A 12,027-nucleotide genomic window follows, 5' to 3' on the forward strand; every position below is an offset into this window, starting at 1 on the left:
TCTGGAGCTTGGACATGGTAAACCAATAGTGCACTAGTCTCTATTAGGCAAGATGTTAGAACAAGACCGTGATCCCTGATACCCAACTCCTATGTATCATTTATCGTTACTAACAAACAGTGAAACAATATCATGATCGATGGAACAGAAGTTCACTCTCGAGTTACCAGAAGAGCGATATCATCTAGTCGATAAGGTTAACTTTCGCTTGATTGTCACAATACATTTTATGTACACTACATCTCATGTATGTTCCAACATGTGTAGTTGTATAGAAGACTAGAGAAGACATGAATACACCATATCCGTAGAGAATTCACAGGTGTCTTGTCACATAAAGTGTTTTATAGTAACCTCTATCTTGAAAGAGAATCTCTCTTTGCCAATCTCGAGGGGCCAAATTATCAGAGAATTAGACTTGATCGATCTGCAGCTGCTCATGAGATGACTATCATCAGTGGAACCATCTACGACCACTATCGCGCTTCTAATGCTTGCGATAGTGGTTAATGCAACTCAAGTATACAATGAATCAAAATGTAGTCATACGCAGGACCCTAGCATTGATCCTTCAATCACGTTGGGGCTGAGCTCTTGCAGGGCTGACAAACGAGGCACCTGACGAACGACTGTAGCCAAGAGTGCAGCCCGCCTTCCTACGCAGTAACTTCATGCACCGGTCGGCAGAAAGCTTCCCATTGTAGACTTTCTCATATTGGTATACTACTGCAAAAGGTCTCAGATGCTGATCGCTAGCTTGGGTCTCACAAACTGTCGCTACAAATACAGTCTTGCTTTACGGCCTGTTAAAGCATCCAGCCGATAAGATGGAAGACCGATATTCTTCTTCTAGTAGTAACCGCGACGATAGTCACTCCGAAGACGACAACCAGGATAAGCCATTCTCTAAGCTTTGTGCGCCATGCATCGAGCTTTTCTCGGGATGGCTCCATCCTGGTGGGGAAGAAGAGCCGACAAACAGGGTAGGTTCGAAGCATTTGAAAATACATTCGTCAATAAACGCACTCCGAGAATGCAGCTCGAGGACATGCAGACTCTGCCGTAGTCTCCTTTTCCGGATACCATTAGGGAGTCTCACGTCGGATGATAGATATCGAGATGTGCCCTACGAAGCTACATTAAGCTATAGCCTTGGTTCCAATTCCTTCGGACCAGTCATAGAGATTAGTCTACGGAGTTCTGATTCGCGTTCCCGGTCCAGCATAACTCTGAATAGTCTTGGTATGCTTGCCATCGGAGTTGTACATATGCCAAACAAAACTGACTCATTGGTAGTTGTTCACGATGGCATTGAGCTTGACAAGAAGGTATTGCTACAAGCGCCAAGGCTTCGACTCGAGCCAGCTTTTTCTCCTTCCACGCGACGCAGGGTTCAACAATGGCTAGACCACTGCTGCAATCAACACAGTATCTGTAAACTGGAGCATGATGATTCATGGCTACCCTCACGACTTATCGAGATTGGCGATGGGGGGCAATCCGCTCGTCTGGTGGAGACTTCTGAATTGGATCGGCCTCTACGCTACACAACCCTGAGCCACTGCTGGGGCTCACGGCGCACCACGACACTTTTAGAACACAATCTAGATGAGTTCAAAGAAGGCATCAAGAGTATCCCGAAAACATATCTTGATGCAATGTTTGTCACACACGATATGGGCGTGCGATACATCTGGATCGACTCTCTATGCATCATGCAAGACTCTAGTCGCGATTGGCATCGCGAATGCAAGGAGATGTCCAAAATCTACAAGTACGGCTATTGCAATATTGTTGCAATGATGGCACATAACAGCCATGGTGGCTGTAACCTGACGAGTCAGTTCATCTCTACGCCTGACCTTGTTCTCCGTAGTCAATGGCACAACGCAGAGAACAAAGTTTGGGGGATTGACCAGCAGACAGAACTCCAGAAACAGAATCCTAATGCCACTATAAAGGAAAGTCCAGCACATCGTCGAGCGTGGATTTTCCAAGAGAGACATATGTCACCACGAAACATCCACTTGGGGATGCGTGCGATTTTTTGCGAATGCAGGGAATTCATTGAGGTTATCGATTTCCCAAACATTCTGTACTCGGAGAAGAAAGACCTACGTTGGAGTCTGTTCCATGATCCCACCAGTGGAACAATTCCATCTTCTGAACATTTGCTCCGAACGTGGGATGATTTGGTCTCGACGTATACGCGCCTGGCGCTTACCTTTCCGGCCGACAGGCTCGCTGCGATATCTGCCCTGGCTAGGCAGATCCAACCATCTCTGCGGCGAGCAACCCTTCGAGACTGTGACTACCTAGCAGGAATTTGGAGTCACGATCTCGTGCCTCAACTACTGTGGAAAGCTGGAAATCCATCCACAACGAAAAGAATACCCGACGGTGGGCCCTCATGGTCATGGATCAGCCTTGACGGCCCCGTAGATCCTCGATGGGGCGAAGGAGAGGTCAAATTAACTCCAGTTGAGATTAAGTCCTGGAGCTTTGCAGGACAAGATCCATTCATTCGTGTCACTGGTGGCGAGTTCAAGATGAAAGGTTTTGTCTTCACGACTGCGCCCGGCTTGAAGTTCGTAGAAACAACCGAGGGGTCGCGCTTCCTCTTTCAAACGGACAGGCACACAACTGATAAGGTGGGGTTACTCGCACCTCTCCTGATTTCAGAACAGTCCACGCTTTCACTGACGGTGGAGGGTCTGATTTTGGAGCGTAAATGTGCACCAGGACTGCAGTTCGAAAGAGTGGGAATTTTCACGCTATCACACTACAGCCACATCCTAAGAAGTGGATTCGAGATTGGAAGTCAAGATCATATATTTTGGGGCTTGAAAGCTGAAGGGTCGTTCAAGGCTGTTTCCACATTGGATGGGTTTTCGGAAGACGAAGCATTGCGTGCTACAGACGGAACACTGGATTATCTCCTCGTTTGATCTTACTGAGCCTTCTGTGGTTATTTGATATATGTAATCCATTCTTTACATCTTCACTCCCACGTTCGTCGTTCTGGCAAAATCTTTCTACGTCTGCGAGCTTCATTCACGGAAGGGCATTTTGTGAGTGGTGACTTCGTGATATTGTCAAATCTTGGTAGCCGATCCACTACAGGATAGTTGCAGACGTCACAACTCCAACTCTCCATCATTAACATCCCTTTTCTTCGTACAGACCAACCCTCCGTAATCTTGCCAGGTCAGCTCAATTCCAAGTGCGGCTTTGTACGCCAATTCCTTGTTGGAAATTTTTCTTTTTTTCGACGTCGGCAAAGGCTTAGACTTCGAATCCGGGGTTGAGGTTGGGTTGCTTAGATCAGACGGTGGACGGGTGTTAGGTTTTGGTAATGTTGGGGGTGGGTCGTCTGATTCAGCAGCGATTGTAGGTTGAGGAGATTCGGCTCTCAATGCAGTAATCTCAATCGAATTGAAACTTGGAACAATCATTGGACGTCCAGCATCATCTGTTACGGGTTTTGAATGCATGGATGAAGTAAAAGCATCCTGAGGTCCCCGCGCTCTTTGAGATCCGTCTTGAATTGAATTTGTGTTATGTCGTTCGTTTGGTGGTGGCATTTGCATAGTTCTGTGCGATATTGGCGATGTCTGAGGCTCACTACTTGCCTGAGACTCGCGCTGTGTTTCATCCTGACTATTTGCGCATTTCTGGGCTTGTGCGGTACGCTGCTCATAGCTTCCGGTCATCTCTGCATCATGGCGGAAGATGTCAGCTGAACAATACTCGCCAAACAGAGCTCTCATTCCAAGATTGGGAGTCCAAGTTTTCTCATCAACGGTACAAGGAAAAATGTCCTTTGGATTCAGAGCCTTGACTAAACAGCAGAGTTCCGAGTACGAAGAGTGCCGTGAGTATGGAAACCGAATTGTACGTCTCGTTTGATCCTGTGCTTCTTTAGTCTTCTCAACATGCGCTTCCAATCTCGAAACTAATGAGTGCAACGAAAGATCGGCATCGCTGTCCTGACTCTCTCTTGGGAGTTCACCTGGAAGATCGAGCTTCCCCTTTCTAGCATCTAATGAGTCTTGCAACAGGGCGAGAACTCTCGACAGCAACTCTTCATCGTCTATCTCCCTCTTGCAGAGTTCCTTTAATTCATCAATGTCGCCTACACTGCTCGTGTCCAATTCTTCTCGCTGGTCAAGATCTCCCTTCCCGCCACCAGCACCCACTTCGGCTATCTCAACGCCATTCGTACGACTGATGATCGGGATGATATGGACAATGTTACTATCTGTGTCTTTGTCCATGATCGGACACCCCATACCCCGCTCACAACTATGCAAACGAACATTTGTGTTGGACGTTAAACAGCCTTGCTGAATGTGATTCCCATTCCGGAATCCGCATAAGGCCGCGGCTTCGCGGATGTCGAATCCTAAGCGTGAATCTCGCAGCTCTTTGTTCTTAGCAGTAGAAAGAGAGGTATATAGACGATAGCGATAATCGTCAAGGTGGATCTGGGATTCTAAAAATGCGGACAGCGCTAACCAAACATCCTCGTATCCGAACGTCCAAGAGTGGAAGTAGAATGTGGTGCCAGGAGGATAGCCCTCGACTTGGGCGAGAAGTTCACGGATGCCCTCTGCTTTACTAGGGAATTCATTGTAAGGCCTGGACTTGCTTGCAAATGTGGTGTCCAGATACACACAATCCAAACGACGTGTCCCGATGGTGTAGGGTATGAGGACTGGGTTGCGTACAAGAGAATTCACCCACCAGGTTTCTGCGCGAATGTCTCCTGTGTATAGGATTGCGGTGCCGTTACCTTCAATGAGAAACATCACCGCGCCAACGCAATGATTGGCATCGAAGAGTGTTACACGTATTTTGTTCTCTGGTCCAAGCTCGATGACGGTAGGAGTTTCCAGTTGAAGTGGCTTCGCCAATTTGCGCATATTCCTGTCATAGGTGACATTGCGACTTTCTAAGATGCCCTTGGCGAAGTTGACTCTGTAGTGGTATTTCTCCAAACGCAAGAGAATCTCTCTTGTCGCTGCAGAACAATAAACAAAAGGTGCTCTTAAAGACTCCAAGCCAGTCAGATGATCGGAATGAACATGACTCAGAAAGCAAGCCAAAGGTGCTTTCCTATCAGCGTGTTGACGGAAATTATCGATCCTGATTTGGGGAAACTCTAAGCGCGACTAGTGGTGAGAACCCGGCTTGTGCAGGACGGAATGTAAGAGGATCCATACCATGGATTATACCATTGAAGGTAGACATGGCGAATGGAGCGGGACTTGCATCGGCAATGCAGCCCCTTCATGATATACGATGTGGCGAGTTTCGGTGGCGTGAAGCGCTACAGCACTCCAGAATGCTTCACGGCGATAGCTTCCACGCTTCCGAGTGAGACTTGTGAAGACGCAAGTCGACTGATGTCAGGTTACAATCAATAGGGATTGCGTTGTGTTGGATGGCTTCGACCTAAGCACAGATGCCGTGAGACTTGAGTAGTTGAAAGAAACTAAGGACTTCAGGGAGCTTCCTTGGTACTGGATCAAAATGATTGGATGACAGGTCATCCCCGACGCATGGCTAGCGAGGGTCCCCAGCACCGGAACGGCGGGACAGTCTAGCGCGGAATACAGGAAACGTTAGTCAGGACAAGGATGGAATTTATGTACTGTGTACGCGTATCTAGGAACTCCGTATTTTGGTCTGGATGGAAGTTGAATGTAAGCAATCGATCGAATCCTGACAGGATCTGCATATGTCAATCCTCGTAATACTTCAGATGCACCGAGCGCCCTTGGAGAAAGAACGCCACTCGTACCAGAACACGGCCAGGGTTGGCTCCTCGATGAGGAAGGTTGGCCTGGTGCACAGCAGTCTCAGTGCGCTCTCTTTTCCACGATGCGAAAGCAAGAGGCGATAATTGTATGGAGTGAAATCGCTGACAATAGCAAGAATCAATTCGCTACGGCCGTGTAGCTTTAACATTTCTGGTATCTGGATTTATCTAACCTCCCAATGCAAACACTCTGGCCAAAACTTCATCGTCAGTGGGGTGTTCTCCCCTAATGGTATCATATGCTGGTGCGAGGATCGTCTTCTCAACCTCGGTGTACTTTCCGTCACAGATGAAAATGACATCCCCATGTCTCGATTTCTCGACGAACAAGTAAGCGACTGCGCGGGCAACTACAGAGGCAGGCTGGCATCCCTGTGATACTGCTGCTAGGATGTTTTTCAGATCAGGCAGCACCTGCGAGTCTGTCCAAGACGGGATGAGGGTGTTGACACGAATGGGTAGGCCGGCTACCTCAACGATCTTTGCGAATCCTCGACCGAAGCCGAGAACACCGGCTTTGGCGGTTGCTAATAATGTTAGTACATGTGTGCATTGAGGCCTGTAATCAATTGACTGCTCACAATAATCGACGGCTCGGACAGGGTGCAAGCCAGTGCTGGATCCCATGAGCACAATAGACCCGCCCTCTGGCTGTCCCTTCAAATAGTGAGCAGCTACTGTGGTAGTGTTGATCACGCTGTCCAAATTGATGTCGACGGTGTCGCTGTTTGGCGCTTTGGGATCACCGTTCTCGTCAACCTCAAGCTCGAGGTAGTTGGCGCGCGGGCCAATGCCAGCATTCACAAAAACGTAGTCGACCCTTCCGTGCTTGTCCTTTGCTGTCTTGAAAAGCTTGACGAGGTCTGTCCAGCTCCTCACATCGGCTTGCACAAAAGTGACATCGCCAGGTGTTTTTGGTGCTTGGACATCACCATTTACGACGGATGCGCCGAGTGATCCCAGCAACTCAACTGTGGCGAGGCCAATGCCAGATGATCCTCCTATTGCAATGTCAATTCTGAGTACAAGAAGTCCAATTCCGTGGAATTAGCTACCTGTCACAACCGCAACCTTGCCCTTGAAGCCGGTGAGGACTTCGTCTTTGATTTCAAAACTGGCCATATTGATACTGAGTGAACTGAATTTCAAAGGGAAAAATAGGGTCCAGGGTCAGCTATAAATCACTCCACTTGAGGGCGAAAGCGCAGGTCCAGCTCGGAATACGAGGAAATGTTTGAACTAAGAGGGCGGGATGCACGTCGTAGCCGCGGCTTGTTCTCGACGGACGCGGCTTGTTTCCAACGGCTGCCGCTCGTTCGAGACAACGGAGACCCACTCCTTAGTTATTTCGACTTGGATGAACCACCCCCCAGTTCTGCCAGGTCTGTGCCGCTCATTCTACTGCTGAGGGCCACTTCTTTGAGAATTTTGGGCCGCGTTTCTCAAACAAACGCAGACTATTTCTCCATGCAAGTCAGATGCTTAAAAAACCCCGAGACCAACCTTTCGGTTCGATATAGATTTCGCATGAGCATAAGTAATTGTACGATGGGCAGGCCACCCTCCCCTTGACATCTGTGCTCGCAACCGAGCCCATCGCAACCGGCCCGCCGGGGGACGGCTGAGCGATGCAACCTTGTTTGACCGACCAATTCGGGTCCAACGTCCGCACTTTCCCCCTTTGCAGTAACCTCGAACTAAAATCAAATCTTGCTTGCTAGGAGGTAGTTGGATACTTATGCGTACGACGCCTTCCGCTAATTAGGTCTGTTCCATGTATGTAGAGTCATAGCGGGAGAACCGCCGTGACGTACCGTGAGTGGCTGCAACAGGCCGGCGGGAACGAACCTGCATGAGATCTGGGATACCCGTTCTTCTACGTAGTTGTGAGGAACGTGCTTGTCTGGGATGAAGGGGTCGAAAATACCGCATAGAATCGGCTAAGTTGCAAGTAATCATGTACTGATGCTTCTTACTTTTTGACGCTGTATTGAATTGTATTTTAGGAATACCAAAGGATCACTGTGTAGCTACTAAACAGGATGATGAAGGAAACTCATAAAGCCACGATTTCAACATGAGATGGCGTAGTGGTGGTATTGTGCACATTTCGATGGCCGGAAGACTTCCGGGGATTGATATCCAACGGCGACTAACGGCGAAGAAGCAGGGGAAGCAGACAGCGGGCGGGGCGGTCAACAAGCGGTACGCCTCGGAGGGATTCCTCCTATGCAAAGCTAAGTATCAAATTACGTTCAAAATGGACAAGATTTTCAAAACGCCTTTGGTTATGGGACCTGGAATCCCAATACCTACCCGTTCGAGCGAGACGGGGGGAGGGGGCGGCCAGGAAACTTGTGTTTGGGTCTCGATCCAGTTACGGTGCCGTTGCGATGGGGCGATGGATGGCACTTCTATATTTGCTTATTTGCTCCTCGTCTTCTCTCTCCGGATCTAGTTCGACCGTTTACTTACTCCCTTCTCAGTTACTCTCCTCGCTTGCTGCTGATATTATCGTCTGGTTGCGAGCATGGCGAACGTTGATGTACCAACGGTTAACCCCGTTGGAGATGGACTGGTGTTGTTATATGGTGCGATTATTTTGCTTGTGCTGAGTTGGACCTTTTTCCTGGCACGTCTTGGAGTGCGGATATGGAAGAAAGCATGGGGAATGGATGACTATTTCATGTCGGTGGGCATAGTAAGTTGGAAATAATAGGAGCTTCTAGATCGAAGAAGAAGTAGCTAACATCAACAGGTGCTTTTCACAGTTACAGCTTCACTGTGTATAGTGTGCTGTTACTATGGTTCCGGACAATTCTCTGCAGTATTGCCCCCCTTGACAATGGCGAAGGGAGTTAAGGTATGTCAAACCATCTCTCTCTGTTGAAAATTCGGAAAACTGACGATTCTCAGCTGTTCTACATCGCTGAGTACTTTTACGCAGTCAGTGCCATGTTCATCAAGATCAGTGTTGCAGTCACTCTCTTGCGTATTGCCTCGGGTCAACGACCTATTGAATGGGCTCTATGGCTCATCATTGGAGCTACCATCATCGCCGCGATTGTCTTTTGTGTTGGTATTGCGAATATTTGTATGCATCCTAAAATCGTATCTGGAGAATGCACTACTGACAACCATACCAGGCCATCCGATTAGCACACTCTGGGGCGAAGCTACTGGAAAATGCAACTTGCAACTGAACACGAACGTCAGCTTGTTTTTCTCAGCCGTCGAGATTGCGACTGATTTCAGCCTCTCCATCCTACCGGCAATTCTACTATGGAACGTGCAGATGGTAAGCACTCACTTACTCCAAGCAAATCCAACAACAGACAGCTACTGACTATCAACTTTAGAAAGGCAAAGTCAAGGCATTAGTCGCAGTCATGCTTGGTCTAGCCTCATTGTAAGTACCACCACTAAAACATCCAACTCGACCCTATCGACTAACCCGTCCAACCCATCAGTGCATCTTGCGCCACGCTCGTCCGCCTCAAGTTCCTCACTCTCTACAGCGATCCCGGCGAGTTCATGTACGGCACAGGCAAGATCGGCTTCTGGTCACTGACAGAGGAGGGCATCGGGATAATCGCCGGCTCCATGCCTGCGCTTCGTCCGCTCCTTTCTATTCGCATCAGGATCACCACAGGGTCTTCCAAAACGCCCGGCGGCGCGTCTGGAAGTGCTTACCCGCCCCAATCTTTCCATTCCCGAAACACCCCGTCCCGACCAGGCATAATGATGGATACCTTCCAGGTCTTGAATGATCACGACGAGCCGGAGAGCGATGGTGATAGTCAGAGAAAGATCGTGGTGGAGACCAAGTACTCGGTGACATCTTCGAAGATGGATACTCCCAAGGGGGTTCAAGGCTTACCACGATGAGCGAGAAACCTCGGAAAAGAAGTCAAACGAATAAAAGTGCTCAGTGCTTTGTCACTGCATAACTACCCTATATCACTATGGCCGGACGCCTACTTACGACGCGCGGGGAATCAACTTAGCAGAGCGAATCGAATTTCAGAATATTATACCATCATCAATTGTCCGAAATACTATTACCACTATAGATTAGCTTACGTGAAGGAGTTTCTGTGTTTCTTTACCATCCAAAAGCAGGCCGTCGACGCTACGACTGCATGACATGAAGAAAACCGCACAGCGGCGGATTCTTTGTCTGGCCAGCCTTGTAGATGTGTAGAAGTTGTAGACTTATGACCTGCTGGGGTTGGAACATACATAGGTACTACAAACCAAGGAATTCCGAATCAAGCCCAAAGACTACGATGTGCTTTGTATCTTTGACCTAAGTCGCGCTTCATGAGTGAAGATTTGATATGCGCCCTCAAGAGTTCAGGAGAGTTTGATACGATGGCCCCATATGCTACCGAGTAATTTCCTCGAACAATTTCTTCTTGCAGATTTATGTGCGTGGAATCTTATGTAGAATCGTGGATACACTTGAATTTGTACAGTGTCGAACTACTGGCAGAAAGGAAGATCAGATCATATGAACAAGAACATTCGCAACGTCAACTCTCATCCTTTAGACCCGACTAATGACAAGATCCTTTGTTCTTAGCCCTGCATCTCAAAAGATATTTTGCGTTCCAAGACTAAGGTGGCATCAAGAGGGAGGTGACGTTGAATGTAGAGAACATTCTGTTAGCATGGGCATGTCCGGGACTGAAAAAACAATAGTGGCCAAGCACCGAGATAGTCAAACATATAAATGGGAAGCATCAGCTTTTAGACTCTAATGTGTTGCATACCATTCCAATGATGTTGTCGAGGGGAGACTAAAGAGTGAAGGAAACGTTGAAATGGGACACGTGATAGTGAATGGGATCTCTACGTTCGTCGACCCTGGAAGAATAAGTGATCTTACATGATGGTACTCTGTAGCTAGACCGTATTTACCATACATTTCTCTTCTATCAATTGGCTTGCACTTTACCAACCCCGTCGGAAAGTAAATCACGTGATGGGGTTGACCGGTCCCAATCGCTCCCAATCGCCAACGCGGCGGGACCTTTGGGTGCGCAATGTTTCCCAGCCACTCCACCAAGGCTACCAGCACCAAGAAGCATGCAAGTAACCGAGGCTGGTGGTTCGAGCAACTAGGATGATGCCGAGTGGGTGATGTGCTGTACACCTGTACTGTTCCTATTCGGCAATCATGCGGAAATGGAAGTGGAAGTGGAAGGGAATTGAGGAGAAAAGTGGGCGGAGGGCACAGGGCAAGCAAAAGCGAAAGCAAGTCATCGACAAACTACGGAAAGAGTACCACAGTAAATGCCCGACATTGACCCAGGAAGGTTTAACAACATATGAGTAGTTCCATCAAAGCGCTGTCTTGATGTCGATCCGGTTTCGTTGAATCTTTGTTTGTTCTGATGCTGTTTCTTCCCTTTCATAGTCGGAATTGCACTGTGCACTTCTGCGACAAATGTGCAGGACTTACATACAGGATGTACTGCCTTCATTCGTCCCATGGCGATGCCGTCCTACGTGTTTTGCTGTCGCAGGACTAGAAGCAGATGCAGAAGCAGATGCATGAATATGCAACTCCAGCGAGTTGGTGAGAAGACCTGTCAGCCAGTCGTGGACGCCCTACGTAACGAGGATTGAAATTGCGCCGCCGGATGCGGGACGCTGGCAGTGGACGGTGGACCCAAAAGTCCATCAAGCCATCGTCAAAGTCATTACTGCCAGTAGTCTACGGGATCTGGCCAATACTTTTGTACACGATCATGTTAAAAAGGTGCGGGAAGATCGGCATTGATTGGCGGGGAGGCTGATCATTTGTACAGCTCACAGGTCGACTTTAAAGGACTTTAAAAGACCACCTGAATGCCGCTCGAGACCTTTTCACAATGTTGGTGATATGCTATGCCTACCCTACCAACGGAGTATACCTTGCCTTGCCTTGCTGTCCTGGTTGCACGAGCGCTCCCGAAGATTTAACACAAGAATCTTGCAGGCATTCCAGGCCAGCCCTGGGATGAGTGGCCATGGTTCGGCAAAGATATTCGTGCATCTCCCTAGTCAAGGTCAGGGTCCTGTCCAGTACTTGGTACACCTATTGCACCGGTTGCGAATTTGAACCTATCTAGCCATGCAATTGGTGTAGGAACCCTGGCTGAGTTGGTTCCTGGCCCAGTGACTGGCCGGGCTTTTATGTAGGGCTTGCTGTTGGC

At 48.5% G+C, this 12,027-nt stretch overlaps 4 protein-coding genes across 4 annotated transcripts; 2 read left to right on the forward strand and 2 right to left on the reverse strand.

Moving 5' to 3' along the window:
• Nucleotides 1–675: 675 nt before the first annotated feature.
• On the forward strand, nt 676–3,359 carry BU24DRAFT_420951 (HET-domain-containing protein). The gene is made up of 2 exons (XM_033527600.1): nt 676–1,242; nt 1,297–3,359. Exons 1-2 carry the CDS (start codon nt 828–830, stop codon nt 2,946–2,948), a joined length of 2,067 nt encoding a protein of 688 aa, XP_033386239.1. The 5' UTR covers nt 676–827; the 3' UTR covers nt 2,949–3,359.
• On the reverse strand, nt 3,138–5,165 carry BU24DRAFT_346117 (uncharacterized protein; the record flags this gene model as incomplete). The annotated part of the gene is made up of 1 exon (XM_033523473.1): nt 3,138–5,165. A coding segment is annotated over one exon (2,028 nt), but the record flags the coding sequence as incomplete, so codon positions are not given.
• Nucleotides 5,166–5,911: 746 nt separating this feature from the next.
• On the reverse strand, nt 5,912–7,092 carry BU24DRAFT_420953 (NAD(P)-binding protein). The gene is made up of 3 exons (XM_033527601.1): nt 6,880–7,092; nt 6,406–6,825; nt 5,912–6,351 (listed from the first exon to the last, which is right to left on the reverse strand). The coding sequence occupies exons 1-3, from the start codon at nt 6,944–6,946 to the stop codon at nt 5,993–5,995; spliced, it is 846 nt and encodes a 281-aa protein (XP_033386241.1). The 5' UTR covers nt 6,947–7,092; the 3' UTR covers nt 5,912–5,992.
• Nucleotides 7,093–8,069: 977 nt separating this feature from the next.
• Nucleotides 8,070–10,049, forward strand: BU24DRAFT_161861 (uncharacterized protein). Its single transcript, XM_033521385.1, has 6 exons — nt 8,070–8,525; nt 8,583–8,687; nt 8,741–8,918; nt 8,971–9,122; nt 9,184–9,233; nt 9,295–10,049. The coding sequence occupies exons 1-6, from the start codon at nt 8,355–8,357 to the stop codon at nt 9,710–9,712; spliced, it is 1,074 nt and encodes a 357-aa protein (XP_033386242.1). The 5' UTR covers nt 8,070–8,354; the 3' UTR covers nt 9,713–10,049.
• Nucleotides 10,050–12,027: the final 1,978 nt, after the last annotated feature.

This window comes from Aaosphaeria arxii (genome assembly GCF_010015735.1).
Source record: "Aaosphaeria arxii CBS 175.79 unplaced genomic scaffold BU24scaffold_3, whole genome shotgun sequence".
In the NCBI taxonomy this organism is placed as follows: Eukaryota; Fungi; Ascomycota; class Dothideomycetes; order Pleosporales; genus Aaosphaeria; species Aaosphaeria arxii.